This window comes from Pygocentrus nattereri, chromosome 27 (assembly GCF_015220715.1).
Source record: "Pygocentrus nattereri isolate fPygNat1 chromosome 27, fPygNat1.pri, whole genome shotgun sequence".
NCBI classification, from domain to species: Eukaryota; Metazoa; Chordata; class Actinopteri; order Characiformes; family Serrasalmidae; genus Pygocentrus; species Pygocentrus nattereri.
Window position 1 is genome coordinate 9,629,973 of NC_051237.1, and position 19,782 is coordinate 9,649,754.

At 41.4% G+C, this 19,782-nt stretch overlaps 1 protein-coding gene across 13 annotated transcripts in view; it reads right to left on the reverse strand.

Annotated features, from left to right (window-relative positions):
• Positions 1 to 261: 261 nt before the first annotated feature.
• The window catches only part of trioa (trio Rho guanine nucleotide exchange factor a), a 113,085-nt gene continuing 93,564 nt past the window's right edge, over positions 262 to 19,782 (reverse strand). For 3 of the 13 annotated variants that reach the window (XM_037535284.1, XM_037535292.1, XM_037535291.1), the window contains 29 exons: positions 18,601 to 18,630; positions 17,942 to 18,093; positions 17,245 to 17,344; positions 16,886 to 17,129; positions 15,430 to 15,725; positions 15,119 to 15,289; positions 13,005 to 13,064; positions 12,077 to 12,172; positions 11,372 to 11,520; positions 11,222 to 11,288; positions 11,004 to 11,107; positions 10,821 to 10,890; positions 10,641 to 10,730; positions 10,123 to 10,215; positions 9,951 to 10,001; positions 9,760 to 9,837; positions 9,460 to 9,651; positions 9,152 to 9,371; positions 8,514 to 8,780; positions 7,400 to 7,878; positions 6,391 to 6,638; positions 6,141 to 6,279; positions 5,903 to 5,930; positions 5,640 to 5,802; positions 4,673 to 4,794; positions 4,488 to 4,566; positions 4,185 to 4,385; positions 3,916 to 4,054; positions 262 to 3,033 (listed from right to left, as the gene is read on the reverse strand). In XM_037535284.1, coding sequence (XP_037391181.1) covers positions 2,488 to 3,033; positions 3,916 to 4,054; positions 4,185 to 4,385; positions 4,488 to 4,566; positions 4,673 to 4,794; positions 5,640 to 5,802; positions 5,903 to 5,930; positions 6,141 to 6,279; positions 6,391 to 6,638; positions 7,400 to 7,878; positions 8,514 to 8,780; positions 9,152 to 9,371; positions 9,460 to 9,651; positions 9,760 to 9,837; positions 9,951 to 10,001; positions 10,123 to 10,215; positions 10,641 to 10,730; positions 10,821 to 10,890; positions 11,004 to 11,107; positions 11,222 to 11,288; positions 11,372 to 11,520; positions 12,077 to 12,172; positions 13,005 to 13,064; positions 15,119 to 15,289; positions 15,430 to 15,725; positions 16,886 to 17,129; positions 17,245 to 17,344; positions 17,942 to 18,093; positions 18,601 to 18,630 — 4,674 coding nt within the window. In that variant the 3' untranslated portion in view covers positions 262 to 2,487. The remainder of the gene's footprint in view (positions 3,034 to 3,915; positions 4,055 to 4,184; positions 4,386 to 4,487; positions 4,567 to 4,672; positions 4,795 to 5,639; positions 5,803 to 5,902; positions 5,931 to 6,140; positions 6,280 to 6,390; positions 6,639 to 7,399; positions 7,879 to 8,513; positions 8,781 to 9,151; positions 9,372 to 9,459; positions 9,652 to 9,759; positions 9,838 to 9,950; positions 10,002 to 10,122; positions 10,216 to 10,640; positions 10,731 to 10,820; positions 10,891 to 11,003; positions 11,108 to 11,221; positions 11,289 to 11,371; positions 11,521 to 12,076; positions 12,173 to 13,004; positions 13,065 to 15,118; positions 15,290 to 15,429; positions 15,726 to 16,885; positions 17,130 to 17,244; positions 17,345 to 17,941; positions 18,094 to 18,600; positions 18,631 to 19,782) is intronic. The other 10 variants (XM_037535285.1, XM_037535287.1, XM_037535288.1 and 7 more) reach the window with 10 other exon arrangements.

Here is a 19,782-nt window from a genome sequence, read left to right on the forward strand (position 1 = left end):
GACATCAGGTAACAGCGCTGTTCTGCAGATTCACAGGAGAAAAATGAAAGTAAATGCAGCAGCAATAGAAGCTACAAAATCAGGAACTGCACAGGTGAAGTCAGTGAAAAATGGATGGAATAAGAAGAATTAGCTTTAAGAGTTTATACGCGCCACTCCTGTGCACCAGAAATGCAACGATTATAATGAATCACCCATGACTCTGTGACTCTACAGTAACATGAACACTGCAGGCACGTACAATAAGCACAGTAGACTACAGAACGTTCTGTATGTTTAATTTCAAAATAACTGATGGCAAAACTGAAACTATTTACAGCACATATTGCGTAAACACTTAGGGTCTCTGTACAAAGAAATATACATGCAAAAGTATAAAATAACTGAAATAAAAGTTTAAAATGATCGTACATACATTAAAATACAATGGAACTAAAAGATCAAATTAACAGAACATTTAAACGCATCCAGTCCAACATTTATGAAGTAACGGCATCTGTACAACTTTACAATGACAAATAAATTAGAGGACTTGATATGTGACTATACAGATGACTCCACCACGTTCCTTCCTACTGGAAAGAATCTCTGTCCACCACTCACACATTCTATTGAGTTTCAACAATCTGAATGATAGAGAATTGTATAAGGTGATGCTTTCTAAGCATAAGAGTGGAGGAAAAACTGTAGACTACAGACCGATGAATAGCTGCAAAAGAAAAAAATTCAGTGCGAATTTTTGCTCTGTCAAATTGTTGAAAACAGCCAATGCGTCACCAAAAACTATCCAAGGCCTTTGACATAGGATCTACATTTGTATAAAAAACTATCTATATGGTGAGATCTTATATAAATATCATAATTTAAAGGCTTCACATTTATGTCAAGGACATCTTGTCATCGTGAGAAAATGTGAAAAATGGCCAAGACTGAGCAATAAAGTTTTGATTACGATTGGGAAAAGGGCTGCAGGAGCACCCAACTAATGTGCAGAAAAGCAGATGTTAAGTTTGTGAAATGTCAATAACATCCAAGAAGGATTATCTTCAAACTTAAAACAAAAAAGCTATGGTAAACACATGTAAACAATCTCACGGCTTCATAATGTATAACTTAATAGTGAAATATGGAAAAGAAAATAAAAAAGTCTCATAAAGCTTGGCGAGCTTTGGTATACCAATAACGACATTAACAAAAAGTGACACGAACGTATAAGTGCCATGTAGACAATGACCCTGTGGTGGGACAGGGAAATAATACTCAACTAAAGATAAAGTCCAGGTTAAATAAACGCAGTTAACAGCAGAACTTGCAGTACCAAGTACATGCTTGTCTAAATATTTATTACAGCTTCATAAATAGTTGCATAAACTGTTTAAGCTGCAACATTGCACATGATAAGAATCTGGAACATAACATACAATGTGAGTGCATTTACAGTATTCAGTCTTCCTTCGAGCTCTTATGTCCACTGCCACTCAGATGTTTGGCTGCCCTATGGCTATCTTCCCTTGGGGTTCATTTCTCCCATCCTGGGATGCTCTTAATGAACAGATATCATAAAATTAAAAAAAAAAAAAAAGAAAAGAAAATAAGAAAAACTGCAGACACAGACTATGTACAAAGTAAGGCTTATACATCTTTAAATTGCACAACACAATTTGTTCTGGTTAAAGCAAATGTTTAAAAAACATTTCTTTAAGAGGTTCCACTTGCAGCTTTTTTAAAATTGTTATAGCTAAATGTGGCATGATCATTGTTTGACTAAGCAACTTAAGCTAGGCGACCAAACAAGCTTTGATTTCAATTAAAACAATTCCAAAGAATCTGCCCTCACAAATCTGCTTTACAACTCTGAAGCTGAAGCCAAACAGTGAGGTTTAGCAGATTCTAATGTTGGCTTATTTCTTAGCATTATTTTCTTTTGCTTCATTACTATAGTGTTCTCTCAGATATGTACCTGAACATTTTAGATAACATTTGATCTAATTTCTTTTAAGTCACTTGCAGGAAGCTTTCTTTTCCCTCAAATGTTTTGAGTTTGAATACTGTAAAAGCGTAAAAGAACTGCTTGCTCCCTCTGGCTCAGGCAAAAAAAAAAAAAAAGGGGGGGGGTTCTAGACTCATTTGCATCACTTTCTTCACAGAAAAGCTCTGCCAGTGTTGTGCAGATACACTTTTTGCACACAAGTCAGTCCACTGACCATTAAATGAGTGGAACAGTTCATATGTATTCCATTGATTAAATCTCTTAGAAATCTTCATTAAATTTGACCAGTCAGCAGCCAGCAGCAGGAGACTGGAAAAAGACAGTTAATCCACACATGTCGCTTTTATCAGAACTGTGTTCTACATGGCTCTCATTGGCTAAGGTGATCATTTCCACATACTTCGATTGGCTGAGGACTGAACGTGTCCTCTGAATTGCACCTGGCCACTGAAAGAGGATGAGATTATCTTTTTTTTGTAGTTTTCTTATGTGCATGGTTAAATCCTAGGTTGTAGCCTGCTGTGCAGGAAGGGCCTGATGCCTCCCAGGGGCCGCAGGTCGTTCTGGTGTTTGCGCCGGTCGATGAAGGAGATGAGTCTGGAGGTGTCGATGCACTCGGCTGAGCGGCGGCCGCCCCCTGGCCTCAGCCAGGTCTCCTGAAGGCAGGCAGCAGCCGCAGGTCGTTTGGAAGGCTCTGCCCTCAACAGCAGGCACACAAAGTCCCGCGCTGCCTGACTCACACCCTGAAAGTAATCCTCAGGGAAGCTGAAGTCTAGCCGGCAGATGTTCAAACAAGTTTCCTCCACGCTCTCGTCCAGGAAGGGAGAAGCTCCGCTCAGGATGACGTAGGTGACCACCCCAAGGCTCCAGAGGTCAGAGGTTAGAGAGACAGGGTCCCCTAGAACCAGCTCAGGGGCAGCAAATTCTGGGCTACCCAAAAGAGGATGAACGTAGTGGGCGGAGTTTAGCTGTACTGCGTCACCAAAATCTGTCAGCTTCACCATTGGCTGAGAGGAGCTCTGATCCACCAACAGATTTTCAGGCTGTGAAGATATTAAAAAAAAGTTTTTCAAGATTACAAACGTGATGATCACATCAATATATTTAGCACATTCTCTGTAGCACTTACATCTGTACTACCTACACACATACAGTATCTCAAAAAAGTGACATTTCTGCAAATATTTTATTACATCTTTTTATGGAACTGCACTATAGAAATAAAACTTGGATATCACTTAGTCAGTGTACAGCTTGTATAGCTGTATAGATTTACTGTCCTCTGAAAATAACACACAGCCTTTAATGTCTAAATAGCTGGCAACACAAGTGAGCACACCTCACAGTGAACATGTCCCTGGTGTCATGTGACTCATTAGAGTTACAATGTTCCAGGTGTGAATGGGGAGCAGGGCTGTTAAATTTGGTGTTTTGGGTACAATTCTCTCATACTGGCCACTGGATATTCACTGTATACACTTTTCTGCATTTGAAATAAATATTATACAGAAATAAATATTATATTTCTGTTTATTGCTAACAATGGCTTTAGTCCCATTGTTTACGTATTGGCATCTGCAACAGCAAAAAAATATTGAATACTGACAATTCCCATATCAGAGCAATCCTATAAAAATCATAGATGAACGTATCCATCAGGCTCGGTTTCTTATTTTAAGAGAGACCAGTAGAAGCATTTAAAGTATGGATTATCATTATCAATACCAATATATGTGTAAATTTCAACTAATCATTACCAATTCACATTACAGACAACAATTATAAATGATTATTTCTTGAAATCAAGCAATTGTGACAGCCTACTTGAAATCATGTTTAAGACACTAAATTCACTGTTCACTAATTCTGCTTGATTCTTTATGAAGTGTTGCATTACATTTTGTCTATGAATTGGTCCAACTGACCTTTACATCCAGATGGGCTATTCTGCAGTTATGTAGGTAGTGTAAAGCTTCTAAAATGTCCCGCAGATAAAAGGCCACCTTCTCCTCAGTGAGGTTTCCCCAGCTGACGATGTAGTCCAGCAGACGTCCTTGATCAGCCCTGTCCCACGTACACACAAACACAGACAGGCAGACACACACAGTCAGATACTCAGATACATAATGTCTTTGTGTCAGTGCACAAAGTTTACTCTGTGGGTATAAAGGTATACATGAATGTGTGTGCTCACATCTCCAGGACCAGCGCATAACTACTGGGGGTCTCGAAGGTGTCCTGTAGGCAGACTATATGGGGATGCTGTAGTCTCTTTAAGATGCTGAGTTCCTGAGTGACCTGATCACGTTTCATTAGTTTCTTATTGACCAGTTTGACAGCTGCAGTCCTTTTTGATCCTTTCTGGTCACACCTTTTCACTACAGCAAACCGGCCCCTGACAGAACAAAATACATTTAAGGTGGTTATTAAAACTTCATCTGTCAGGACTTCGTCTTATTACCTAATACAGTAATCCTGATTAGGGTTTCGTTCATACCTGCCCAATTCTGCCACCTCAGTATAGAAAGACTCAAAGTTGTCTTTCCACATGACCCGGATTCCATCACTGGAGGGACCTATAAGAGACCAGATTTAACCTTTGTTGGTTCACTCATATTTAACCAGTATGATGGTTACAGTTACATCCAAGTGTGAAAGGGGTGGGGCGTGGGTTGTACTTACTTAACACTCTGAGACTGGCTGATGTCGTCACACTTCCCACATCATTGGTGGCGATACAAGTATAGACGCCATCATCCTCTGACGCAACACCCACAATGCGAAGTGTGGCCTCTCCAGTCTCACTGTAAGACAAAAATCATTGTTGATTAATCTTGTGTATGCAATACATACTGAAGAGCAGCCACAATGTAGACTCTTACTTAAGACTTTACAGAACAGGGGAGCAGATTTTAGTCCCAGCCCCATCAATCTGATCAAGTTAATCAAGGCCTTCAGTAGTTTTCGAATATGAAGACATTTTTCAACTGGGCATTGCTACAAACCCATGATCACACTTTTCATCATCATCTCCACTGCTAATAGTTAAAACTAAAATTAACTAAAAACTAGACTTAACTTTCAGTACTTTCATTACTTCTCAGTAAATAAAAACAAAATAAAATGTAGAGATGGATATACAGATATTATTTGATGCCAATACAACACATAAAATGTAGAAATTCAGACTAGATCTATCAATAGCATTCAGCATTTCATCTATAAAAAAAAAACGACAGGTTTAAATATCGGTCAAATTTTTTTTTTTAAATATCTGCCGATACCAGTTTCTCTGTGCATTGCTATTACAGAACACTGACTGGTCAGTCACAGAACTGTCAGACAAATGCCATTTAAAAAACACTGAACACCCATTGAAAGCTAAATCAAAGCTTGTTGTTGCTGTTGTCAGAGAGAAATCATGTGACCATCACAAAACCTCTAGAAAACCTTGTGTTCTTACATGGATGGAGCAATAGGAAACTAATTTCGGTACTCGACCCGAGTATGTATAGTTTTGAGTATAGATGAGTAATCGTACTGTATCGCACTCCACTGCCCAGTGGAAAAAAAAAACACCTGTAGAGCCAAACATGGGGTTGTATAATTCTGTTTTAGTGTCTAATGGTATAAAAAGTGACGTCAATACCTGTATGCTATGCTGAAGTGACCATTGTTGGTCAGCATGTTTTCTTCAGGTCCCTTCCAAGTGATGGTGGCTTTAGGGCGGCCACACACCTTACACCTGAGTGTAACACACTCGCCCTTATCACAGGTTACGTCACTCAGCGGAACAAGCATTTCTGGGGGAACTGGAGAAAGATCACACCACACAAAACGAAATTAATTCTACATTTTCAAATGAACATTTCTAAAGAATGAAAAGGGACAAGGTTGAGTAAGAAAACCTACCATCATAGATGTAATTGGGATTTAGAAGCTTCAAAAGAAAACAAAAAGAAGTCACATTAAAAAGGGTGTCCAAAGCATAAAGTAATACTTTCAAATACTTTCAGAGCATAAAGTAATACATTTCAAGGTTTTGCACATTATTAGGATATTTCTTGTGTTTGTATAAAGACAGGACGAGGTGAAATACTATCTTTTCCAATTGAATGTGAGCTATTAGTTCTTAGAGCAGACATCCTACCTTTACAGAAACCTTATTAGCTAAACCATCTCTGGACTTTCTGTATCCGTTTTCCAGCTTGCCCTCCTTCCTCCCTTCCTTCTCCCTCTTCTCTGACTTCTTCCGAATGCGAAGGGATGTGTGCCATGAAGATGATTTCCTGTTGAAAAAGGACCCAATAAGAGAGCTTTGTTCTGTACTCCAGTACTAAATTCCTTCAACAAGGACAGGAATATAAACCATCTTAATTATCAGAGGCTCTTTCTCTTACTTAATGGTTCCCTCTGCGGAGTCAGGGATGCTGGCAGAGGTGTGGCCCAGCACATAGCCAGGGATCCAGCCCTCAGCGGCGGGGCTCTGGTCAGTGGCGGCGCGAAACACTAGGAACATATTCTGCTGGTTGGAGGCCAGGATCTGAACCACCTCACCCTGACACACATTAATTTCATCCTCTTTCAGTGCCACATAGTCCTGTGTCACGAGCATGGTGGAAATATTACTGCTGCTGCTGCTTTCACTCTGTGGGGATCAACACACAAACACAGTCTTAGGTACTGAAAACACAGGTCAGTTGTCTTTACAGTTTACATAATTCAGACTTCCACAGCCATGCACAGACATGGTTAATAATGTATATAGCTCTTTGATTACATCACAGCTGCAGGCTGACCAAGCTAGGCTTTTATTCACAGCTTCTGGCTGACAAACGTTAGGTGCAAACCTGAGAAAACATGCACAGTGAACCAGACACTGACTCCCAAAAGAGAGGAAAAAAGGTGGAAAGATGAGACCAGAGTCCAAGTTAGTCACATAAACTGGACTCCTATCTACAGTGTGCATTTAAATTTAGGCTCAAGTTACAATGAAACCATCTACAAAGACATCCATTAGTTTTTCCATTCATTAAGCAGTTAGAATTATCCTACTGTCTTCCAAAGATGATACAGAAAGGATAAGAAAGAGGCAGTGGTACAGTATGAAGTGAAAGAGTCGTGACAGCTTTCAAAGAGGAAAGACTTCTCTCTCCAGAATCCCACACATAGAGCATCAGAAGTTAGTAAACTGAGTAGCTGCGGAGATATGTTACATTTCGGGAATGCAGAGGTTGGAAATCCCAATCATCGAAGGCAGAAAGCAGACAAATTCCAAGTAGGGGTTAGTAAGTTCAGTAGACAAGAGAAGGACAAAAAGCAACAAGATCTTGAAGTGGAGTAGCTGTAGTAGAGCTTGAGCTGAGCTGCAGGATGCGCTGAAGCCTGTGGATGAAGTAGGGCTCTTACCCCATTACTCTGAGTTGACTGGACTGACTGCTCGCTGGCGGAGGAGCAGGTACTCATACGGTCAGCATCTTTACTGTGGGTGGAGTGCCTGTGGCTTTGGTTCTGATTCTGACGGCCCAGTGTGTCACACGCATCCCCAGGGAAGGTGAAAGAATCTGGTCGGCTGGCCGGGGAGCCAGGCATGGAGCTCCAGAAGGAGGCGGCAGAGGACGGGGTGATACAGCCCCCGCTTTTCGGCCCTGGGCTGCAGGGTGGGAGACAGTCTTTGAAGGCTGGGGTGGCCATTGGCGTGGCCATTGGTGAGATGGTGCTTGGCCTAGGTTTTACCAATGCCAGGGGAGGTACAGCTGCTCGAGGAATATCTAAGGGAATCGAGCTGTCCCGGTTTTCTTTGGAGGCATTCTCCAAAGGCTCACCACGTTTAGACCGAGGGCTGTCCGATACCTTCACCTTGGCAGAGTCTCGGCCTGTGTCGGGATCTGCAGCGCAAGACAGACCTTGAAATATTTGTACGAACCTGACAGAACCGGAATATTCAAATCGGAGTTCAGACATCATTTTTCACAATTTTGTCAGGCTTGAGTGAGGTTAAAATTTAATTCATGTTTCTCATAACCGTCTCCAACCTTTAAAGGATTTTGGCCTAAAATCACTGCTACATACTGCATTTATTATTCCTGCCCATTTTTATTATGCTTTAAGTTTCAAAGGTGTCCACAATCTAAAGCTTATTATTCAGTAACTACATGTAAAAATGATGCAAAATAATTGAGATATAATTTAGTCACAGGAATGAGGAATGAAAATCTGGACATCACTCATTACACTGCAGCTGAGGTTCATGTGGGCAACTGTGAAAATTAATGCGACTGAAATAAAACAGTGGATTTGAGTTATTACCTTTTGTATGAACTATAGTAGGGTTTAGAAAGAATTCTAGTCGAGTTTAGACAGAATTTAGTTGGGCTACAGTTTTGCATTGAAATCCTGGTACTGTGGGATTGAGCACGCCAGACTGGAGAAGGATGTTCACAGGCTATATTTGGGTTTGGTTTAAAATGTTGGGCCCAATTTAAGCTCTGCTGCAAGCAGCTAAGTGAATAATTAGGCCTACCTGATAATTTGTCAGGGCCGTCGGGGTCGCAGGCTCCGGGGCCCAGGGCAGGAGAGTGGTGGCGGAGAGGTTGAGGGAGGCGGGAGGGTTGAGGGATGCGGGAGGGGCGTGAGCGGGAGCCTGACCCTGCTGGAACTACCCCACCTACTCCAGAAGCTATGCTCTGCCCTCCGCCTTGTCCTCCACTGCCACTAACAGCAGGGCCACCTGGAGCACTCGCGCTGCCCCCTACATGGTTCCTCTGGTACTCAATGGGAGACGTCAGCGCTGCAGGCAGAGAGATAACTGAGTAACAGGTTGTGAGATTTACTCAGCTTTAACATCCACATCTGAAATAAATACCTGCCACTTTCAAGCAGATAAATACCCTGTATTTACAGCAGTAGTTTTAAGCAATAATTAATAGTTTCACTATCAATGCTAATATGAGGGGAAAAAATGCACTTAATTCATCATTTTTATCATACTAGATTATGCTATGGCATAAAACTTTGTATTTTCATTCAAAATTCTTCCAAACAGATTTCAGAAGTAGCAGGTAAACACTGAGTGTCATGCATTTATACAACTAGAGAAAAAAGTTTCATTTCAGATTTTGAATACCAGGTCATTTTAATAGCTTACAACTCTGCACTTACTCCGCAATTCAAAGGAATCTAGACATGCACCCCTTGTACCATTGAGGAAGTTGCGCTGACTCTCCAGGATCTGGCTGATCTGAAGGGTCCAGACCTGCCGGACTCCAGGGTGGGAGGAGTGCAGGATGAAGGCCTCAATGCTGCCATTGGACATTCTGGAGGTCAGGGTAAATTTACAGGGGTCACCGTCTGCACTGTCCTCCAGCCCCAGACAGCTCACCTACACACATACATTGCAAATAATCATCACTACTAACCTAAAACCATAACGACCCAAACTCAATGAGAACTTGTATGTGAAAAGGCACCTTAATACTGTTCTTGTAAAGGAAGCCAGGCATGGAGAAACCTCTTTTCTTATCCAGAGGTTCACTGAAAATAACAATCTGCTCAAAGAGGAAGACTCTTCTCTCCTTCATCCTGCCCAGCAGGCTTCCATCAGAGTCTAACACCATGAAGGTGTCCTGTAAGAGGAGACGACCCTGTGCCACTATCTTCCCCTGAGAGAAAGAAGAAACCAACTTAATTTCACTGTTTGATAGAAAGTGAGAGGTATCATTTGTCTACGCCATCCTATTTTTATTTTGACCAATGACAGGCCGTCTTACATCAAATCCCTGGAGTCGGCCGACATTCATCATGTCGTTACATCGCTTTGGTACAACGCACATGACCTCCACTGCTTTCTGTAAAAATAAATAAATAAATACAATCACTGCACTGAACAATCCACAGAGAACCAAAGATTAATGAAGGCCATAGCATGGCTATGTGATCAACACTCAGTCCATGTACGTACCTCCAAATCCAGTGAGTCCAGTCCAGCTTTTTTGGAGTATTTCAAGAAATCCTGTTATACAGAAAGGAATATTTGATCAGATTGCTTTGTAAACAATGACAAAGCTTTCACGCCCAGTGAGCTGAAGCATACAGTTAGAGACAGTGGGAACAGTGAGAGGAGATCAACAGACCTTGAGCAAAAGCTGGTACTTCATGATTCTCTGCACTGGTTTGATGAGCAGGTCAGTGATCTGCAGCCTGTGACCCAAACGCTGCTTCAGGTCCTAAAAGTGAGAGTCAAAGTGCAAATGTTAGACAATCATCTCAGTTTGGATTCTTGTTACCATGAGTGAGCTAAAAGAAAATAAAACCTTTGTATTTACACAGTCTCAAAGTGCTTTACATGAAAAGATAAGCAACACATAAGGATATAACATTAATTGGTTTCATAGCAGAATTCCAAACTGCTGAAGAAAAAAGGAGAACCAGTGCACTAGGTACATGCCAGCTAGGACAACGTGCCTTTCATTTGCATTAAAAAACACTAGCCAAACTTGCATTTCTAATATTCTTTAAAATACTATTCCAAGACATGCAATAGAAAGATCCTTTACTAACTGGGCCAGTAGGAAGCAATTCTAGGACTTTGCAGCCTGTCTCAAGTTTCATACTATAAAACAAACCCAAAAATGTTTTATTAAGAACATACCTCAAAGTAGGTGTCGATGTACTCTGAGACAATGTGCTCAGATTTGGGCTTGTTTTGGCAGTAAACAATGTACATGTGCAATCTCCGCTCCTGCAGTGAGAAGAAAAATTTAAATGTTGGCTTGGTTGTGCGGCATTTGTGGAGGATGTGTTGGGCATGCAGATGAGGATATGAACTCACATGTTTCACAAACAGAGAGCCCAGACGATCAGGGTCTTCAAGGCACTTCTCCAGCTCTCCCAGAAAGAAACTGAAAGGTCAGTGATTACAGGCTCTTAGAATGCTAGCCATTACAGGAGATCTTACACAAGTATCAGTGTGATTGTGCGGTCTTTATTAATAATAATAGGAAGGGTTACTGACTCTCTGTGCCAGTCATAGATTTGGTGGACGTTGCCAAACACAATCTTGTCTTTTCCTTTCATGTCATCAGGGACCCCATCCTCCTTCATCCTGGTCATATAGCCCTGGAAAACACAAAGTGACTTTACACTGCAATGCGTAGTAGTGAGAAGTTCATCCTCAAATTTCAAAAGCAAGGGTCTCACTCCTGAAAGCCACAGAGCTGCTCTGTCACTCACCTCAACAACCAAACCTAGATCCCTCACATAGTCCCTCTCCGTCTCAACCAGCTCCAGCAGTACATAGCTACAATCAAACAAACAGGAGTAAGTAGAGAGAACATCTCCAGATAAGGGGAAGTGAGTTAAGGCAATGAAGTGGGCACATACTGGCGTCTCTTGAGGAAGCCTGTCTTGCGCTCCTCCATTTCATCAACAGGGGAGGAGGAAGACAGGAGGGAGTTGTCTGAGGGGTTGAAGGAAGGACTGCTGCTGTCCCCTTGCTCCACAGACAGAGAGCTTGGCCGGTCCTCCAGAGCCTGACCAGAGAGAGCATTGTCACAGAGACACACTTTCCAAGCACACATATACTAATGTACAATTTATGCTGAACTAAATTTAGAATTTGGGATTTTAATCTGGTACCAATGAATGCAAAACTTGGCCGAGTCCTTCACAGGAATTGCTGTCCTAGTTGCACTGACCCCATGGTAATAACAAAACTTTTTTGGTAACAGACCCACTGTGCCCAGTATTTTTATTGTTATGCACTGTTGCACCCGTTATGTTTTGCAATCATATACATTCAGGCATTTACATTTGAATATAGACTATCTGTAGTAATTTGAGGAAATTACAAATGCACTTACAAATTACATTACAGTAATTAACTCAAATAGCACTAAGATGCACCCATCGCCCCCAGCAACATAATCCACCAGAAATGCAGAAAGGTCTAAGATCAAGTTATTAAGACAAGATCATAGTCATTAAGTATTATAATTTGTCTACTGGACAACTATGGGTGTACTGACAGAGTACTGCAAACCATCAAGCCATCCTAGATACATACACGCACACTGTGATGACACTTACCATCTTGCTTTTGACCAGCTCTTCGATGGCACTGACTAATTCTGCAGCACTAGGCGTCTCTGAGCTGGAGGGGCGTACTGAAATACGGGATGACGTCTGAGGAGAGCGAGAGTGAGGAGAAGAGGAAAAGAAAACTGGGTCAAGCGTCATCACAGAAAAAAAAACAAAAAAAAAAAACAGACAAATCTGTTGGATGCGACACCCTTTTCATCTGATGCTTTTAAGCTAGTTGTTTTGACATCCGGCCATTATTACCAATTTCTTGAGTTTTAAATTAACTACCAAAAACAACATTTAGGTGCACGGACAAGACACATGTAGAATTACATGTCTTAAACATCACCAATTAGGCAAAATCCTATGACTGTGCATGACTGAAAACAAAAACACTAACGCATAAGTGGCTTTTGTGAAGTTGTCCCTGATTCTGTAGTTGCAGAATACAAATATGTTGTTTTCAGGAGCAAAGCTCCCCTGAGCCTTAACCGATTTAGCAATGAGAATGATACTTTAATGTAGAGGTACTTAATAACTACAAAGAGAAATAATTCAATACTGTGTCCAGGCACATAAAATTGGTTGTAAAAACGCATGCCTTTAAAGGAACATCCCACTGGTTCTTAACAACATTACCATTACGTTCAGCAACGCACTACTGTCAAATATGTAAACAGAGCTTTACATCAGGAAAATATCTGAAGAGAGATAACCAAGAGGAAGATCAAAACATGCAGCTGTCTGTCAGACCAGACACCCAAAAGCTGATTACATGACTATTTTCTGATTTCACTACAGACTTAAGGGATGACAACAGTATGAAGCCAGACATAATTAATATGATGCTGAAAAGCAGTGGTATGTTCCTTTTATTAGTAATCAGCAACAATCCAGCCAGTACATAGAAGTGAAATCCAGCAGAAAATCTCACCCTTGCTGTGCCTTCCAGACTTTCCAATTTGTGTCTGGGAGTGGCCTCTGGTCTGCTTAGCTTTTACATGCCAATTAGACACCAGAGTGGATAATGAAGGGTAAAGCACAGAGGAAGGGGGGAGGGGGGAATGGGGAATGGGGGGGAGGGGTTGTTAGAGGGGTTGGGGGGCGAGAGATGCTCTCTGAGATTCAGAGTCATTAGGCACATGACCCCCTCTGACCCACACAAACCAAACCCGCACACCCCTCTCTGCTTCACAGCACATGTGCCCTCTAGTACTCTGAAGCTACATTCAGACGAGTTAGGACACACTCTGAGGCACCCAGTCAGTTTAACATAAAATTATAATATTACCTCCAACACATATGGAGGAACCAGGATCGATAATGATTAGTCGAAAGTGGATAATATATACATGAAAATAGATGAGAAGAAGAACACAAAACAAATCAAAATATGAAAACTAAAGAAAAAAAACCCACAAAAAAACAAAACTAAAAAGAAAAAAAAATAAATAAAGATGGGGGTACTTTTGAACTTAGGTAAGCTCAAGTTTAAATCAACAAGATTTAAACTAAAAGAGGAGATCAGGTCTAGATGTAAATGAACTACAGTCAAAGAAAACCAGAAAAGTAAACCTGCCTGTAAAGTACACAGGAGGCAGAGGATATTTTCTACAAGCGGGGCATCTCGATTTACATCTCTACTGTCCAATCAAAGCAAGATCAAAATTAAAACGCAAATAAAAGTAAATGAAAGGGGATTTTACACCTTGTGACTAAGCTGGAATGACAACAGAAAGAGAAGTGAGATGAAGGGAGGGAGGCCAGAAAGGGAAGGAGTCAAATGGAGAGGTATGGGAACTGAGATAAAACAAAGACAGGACACAAATCAACATAATGCTATGGCAAACAATACAGCCGAGAACAAAACAAAAGAGAAAAACAAATTAGTGTCAGAACGTTATCCTGTGGTAGGGGTGACCCCAGTTAAACCCGGTACATTTCACTCAATCTGCATCTGAAAACAACAGAAATGAGAGGCTCAAACTGACTAAAAGTCTCTCAAAGTTTCACCTGAAATCTGACACTAAATTACTCAAAATGTACTGTGTGCTAGGAAATATGGATAATCTTACTCATTATTTAATTAGTGGGGGGAATCCAGCCGAAACTTAACAAGAACTAAACAAAATTCCCCCGCGTGTACTGCAACTTAAAGAATGGAAAAAGCCTGAAAAACACAACTGGTTTTGTAAGAACTGCCCTGCCATGCTACTAAGTAAAGGTTCTTTCGGGGCTTTGACTATATTATGAGCTTCTACAGAAAAGGGTTTGTTTTCTAATGAGTGACTTTTCATGTAGTAGATTTGTGCTTATCTGAATGGGTCAACATACGTTTTGCACACTTTCACATATTTTCTCATGTGCACTCATTCTTATGCACACTCTCTCCCTCTCTCTAGTATAGTATAATGTAGACAACAAAGCTGGTCATACCAAGTGTTCACCATGGTCAAAATAAAAAGAAAGCTCACTAAACGGTTTTAAAATTCACATTATACCCTGATCAGGTACAGAAGAGTAATAGTATTTTGAGCTACTAAGCTGGAGGACTGGCACTTTTGCATGCAACTGTACCACAGATGTCATTGTTAAAGCACTTCCTAGCACTAGTTAAGTAAGTAACAGCTACATCTCGAATTACAGATAAATATGAGTTTTTTCTTAGATCATTTTGTGATTAATTTAAACGCTTAGTAACAAGGTACAGCACTATAACACTGACTGTGATAATCCATCTGTAAAAGTGGGTGTAAGCAGGTAGTACCAGCCAAGTCTAGTTGGGTCTGCAGATATGAATCAGGTCAGGTTTCAATTGCATGTTCACACAGATCTCTAATCTATGTGAATATAATCTGGAATAAATGTCTGCATCTCTGTATGATGCTACATCTATATAGCATTCAGACATTTCTATTGTGGGCTACATAAATTCTTTGTATGTGCAAATATAACTAAATCCTCATTAAAGGCTAGGTGGTGGTTTGGCTATTATTTCTCATACAACAGCTGTTAACCCAGCTCTCTTCTGCCATTTCCAGGGCTCACCTTGTCGTCCTGAGGGTCTGGCTGGAGGAGGCTGTGCTGCTGGATGGCCATGGGTGGGGGCAGGGGTACAGAATCAGCCCCTTCTTCACCCTCCTCCTCTCCGCAGCTCTGCATGCCTGAGGAGGAGGACTTGGAGAGTGTTCCGCTGCTTAGACCCTCGTTTCGCACTCTCTAAGGACAGAACATCACACGCTAGAGGTGTAAATCTCAGAATTCACAAAGATTATGGTTCTTTAATGAATGATTCAGGGTAAAACCCTAGGAGAGACATCTTCAGAGAAAGGAACGAAGATGACTGAGTGAGAGCTGACCTCTTCTATGGTCTCGTCCTGTGGTGTGGCAGCACTGTCATCCGAGTCTTTCTGGGAGCCCACATCTGCGCTTTTGCGGACATCGCGACTTTTCTTGTGTTTGTGAGCCAGCTTCTTGACATGCCCGTCTGCCTTGCCACTGCTGAGCCTCCGCACTGGGCTAGTCAGCCATTTGCGCAGAGTGTTGCCTGGTCGCTTGGGTCCAGGTGAGCTTTGAGAGCCCATTACATGACCAGGCTGCAGGGTGGCAGATGAGCCAGGGAGGATGGCATCATTACTGCATACAGACAGAGTATCTGAGAGAGAGAGAGAGAGAGAGAGCGAGAGAGAGAGAGAGAGAGAGCGAGAGAGAGAGAGAGAGAGAGAGAGAGAGAGAGAGAGAGAGAGAGAGAGAGAGAGAGAGAGAGAGAGAGAGAGAGAGAGAGCGCGAGAGAGAGTCTAGTTTAGCTTATTTTTTTACTGTAACATGACACTTGCTAGTTAAAAGCAGAGCCCTTCCTAAAAGGGATAGTGCCTAAACACATCAAAACGACTAGTTGCGATGAGTTATTGATCTTCAGGATGCTATTATTTCTTAGCCACAGGAGATTGAAAAAATTGCTGCAGCTTCAGATTGCAAAACAGAACAAACACAAAAATGGGTATCCCCAAATAAAGACACTGTCTTTGTCTTTCTTTCACTGTGTTTTCTCCAGAAAAAAACTCAATGGGGACTTTCCCTTATATAGTAAAAGGCTGAGAAATCACACTGCACACCCAACAAAGCATTTCTGACAAAAAAAAGCACCATGATATTTTCATGATACAGGTTGAAGGTATATTCAATAAAATAATTATGCTGCTGTGCTTCTCATTCTGATAAAAGCAGCAAACGCTTGCAATTGCTGTCTTGGTACACTAGGTGGCAACATGTACCTTTGTTCAATGAGGAGGGAGAAGTAGTCTGGTCACTCAATCATAACAGCATAACCCTGAGTAACTAGCTAGCCAGTGTAAACAAAAAGTGAGTCTTAGGAAAATGTCTCATGAGAATGACATGGCTAAAATGACACAGCTCAGAGAGCAGAATCCATTTTCTGGTCCAGGATTTTGTAATTAGTTTTACTTTAACTGACTGTTGATGTAACTGACTGACCTCTTCATGGCATACCAGTGACTACAAAACTCAGTACCAGAAACTGGATTTAAGGTCCAGTTCTGAAGACCTCTGCTCTAGAGTGTGGATGTGGTTCCGTGTTCTTAAAATCAGACGTAATGCAGAAGAACCACAATAAACTAAAAGAATTACACAAAGGATGCAATAACTACCAATAATTAGTGACATTCATTGATCAACATACTGTGCTAAGACAGAGAAAAGCAGAACATTATTACTTTAACATCATGTAAAAGCCCAGAGGAATATTATGAACAGACAGCTTAAGGGTGGCTTTCTGTTTCTCTGAGTTTTCCTCACCTTTGTGGTTGAAAATGCCCTCCATTTCCATGCTGCTGCGGGAGTGAGCAATGCAGAGCATGGCACAGGGCACCAGGCCCTCCTGAGCGGGTGAGCGGTCAGTGGTGCGCACCAGGCACCAGTCGGGCTTATCGTGGAGCCGCTCCAGCACCTCCACTGTCTGCCCTCTGCGCACAGTCAGCTCGTTACTGTTTCCACCCATGAAGTCATGGATGACCACAGTCAGCTCGCAACCTCCTGACAGCTGAGGTACAGACAGAGAATAGGAAAACTCATTAGGTTCAATGGTTGCCCTGGAAAGTGGATATGAAATTGGATGAGACAGCAGTAGCTTTGGGGTGAAAAGGATGATATCTGACCTTGTCGCTGTCCAGTGTATTCTGAGAAGTACGGGAGGCCAGAGAGATGGTGTCTGGCTGACTGCTGCCGTCACCCTGGCTGTCCAGGTCCTCTCCGTCTCTGCAAACAAAAAAAAAAAAAAACAAGACAGCACGTGAAAACCCACAATCATACTGAACCAAAAGGAGCTGAACACTATAACATTTAGCTTACACAAAACAACAGAGCTGAAGCACAGATTAAGACAGTGGTGTTACCCCAACTGTAGTTGATCAGCCAACATATATTTGGTATCTGAAGTTTGTTCATTTCTGAAGATAATGTAACTAATGAAAGCTTACCCAATTAACATTATGTAACCTACATGCTTACAAAGTAATATTAAAGACTTTGTGGTCTCTGGCACTGTATCACATAATGTCAATAACAATGGAGAAAAGAATGTAGCATAACAGAAAACAATACAGCAGGAATCAGAACAACAGTAGCTATCACCTTAAACCTAAATTTTGCTCATACTTCTGTCCATTTTTACAGATAACCTTGGATACAAACCATGTTTTGGATGATCAACTACTTTAAGACAAAGTGCAAAATGTTTAAATAAGATTTTGTCAAAATAAAAGACACTATTTGTATAAGAAAAGAAAGACTGCACTTGCTATGGACACCTAAACATAGAATCAGACATACTATAGTAAGAGAGGTTTCACTGGCCTGGGATTGTACCTGCGGCCCTTGTGTTTGGTTGTGGAGGGCTTGGGGATGTGGATAGGCTCCTTCAGTGCCCCCTTCAGGTGAACTGTGCGCTCCTGGATCACCTCACGTATGTGTTTGATCCAGTCTTGCTTGTTCTCAATACTGGAGGCCTGTGTGTTTGAGGATAGGAGGTTGAGGCAGAAAGAGAAAGGTGGAGAGAAAAAGAGAAACAGAGAGCAGAGAGAGCAAGCAGAGAGAGCAGAGAGAGAGCGAGAGAGAGCGAGAGCGAGAGAGCGAGAGAGCGAGAGAGCGAGAGAGAGCGAGAGCGAGAGAGAGAGCGAGAGAGAGAGAGAGCGAGAGAGAGAGAGCGAGAGAGAGAGAGCGAGAGCGAGAGAGAGAGAGAGAGAGAGAGAGAGAGAGCGAGAGAGAGAGAGCGAGAGAGAGAGAGCGAGAGCGAGAGCGAGAGCGAGAGAGAGCGCGAGAGCGAGAGAGCGAGAGAGAGAGAGAGAGAGAGAGAGAGAGAGAGAGAGAGAGAGAGAGAGAGAGAGCGCGAGAGAGAGCGAGAGAGAGAGCGAGAGAGAGGGGTAAAAAGTGTACAAAGTTGAGGAAAGCCTTTCTCTTCATTTCTGTGTCGATTGTAATGCAAAGTTTAACTGTCAGTGCTGAACTATACTCACCATAGCTCCATGTTTGCATCCCTGACTTAGCTTAATTTGAAATATAGAAGAAAATTTCACTACTTTTTAAATGTACATTACATCAGATGTGACAAAGTGGCTTTGAAGACACATGGAACACCGAAAGGTTTTATGCCAATTTCTGTCGTGCACTACGAATGTCTACTGACATTCAGAATGCTCTGCAACTGATCAAATTAAAAATTTGAGGTGAGAAATGGCAAAGAAGACAATAGTCACATTAAAATATGTGCCAAAAAGTCTAATATTCATCACCAGTGCAGGATTTCTTTGCTTCATCAAGATCGCTTTTTAAACTTTAATTTCACTTTGAGTTTACAAGTAAATATGAGGTGGTTCACACCAACTGACAGTAGAAAGACAAGATGCAAGATGTGCTTGATATTCACAAACCTGTGTCATCATGTAAAACGTATTATGCAAAAGGCAAAATTTCATTCAGCATTCCAGTTGACAGTCAAAAAAAGAGCATGCGGTTAACTGGAAAAAGACCAGGGCTGCAGCAAATAGTTCTGTAATCTGTTTGTTACATTTCATTCTATAAAAATATTCTCTCTCTCTCTCTCCTGTGAGTTTTTCTTTTTTCTGTTCTGTGTGTTATCTGACTGTGTTCTCTGTTTTCTGAGTGTGTGTGTGTAAAATACTGTGCAACCTTTAAGAACAAGTTGTTCAATTTTCAGCATCAGGAAAAAAAAAAGAAATTCATTTATTATAAAATTGCATAGAAGCTTAAAGTAAACTCTCAGTATTTAGTGTGTTCACCCTTTGCCTTTGTTATAGCTTCCATTGTTTGAGGGAATCTTTCTTTCAGTTTTAAAGAAATCTACAGTGATACGTTTCTCCACCTCCAAAGTTCAGTTGCAGAAGTTGGTTGCATTTTCTGCTGCATTTTGACAGGAGATGAAATAAATTAAGGGCGGTGTAATTTTAACACAGTATAGGATATTTTATATAGCATACCCCTATACCACTGCTAGTGGTATATGTGTTTTAACTGTAAACCTTTTAGATAGAACAGCTGTTGCAACTGAAACGTCATCATATCATAGATTGCCCTACTAGAATGGAGCAGTTCTATCTACAATCTACTGGGTGTGCAACTGATAAGGTAAATGACATCAACTAATTGCTGCAGCCCTATGAACAAAAACAATTTACAAT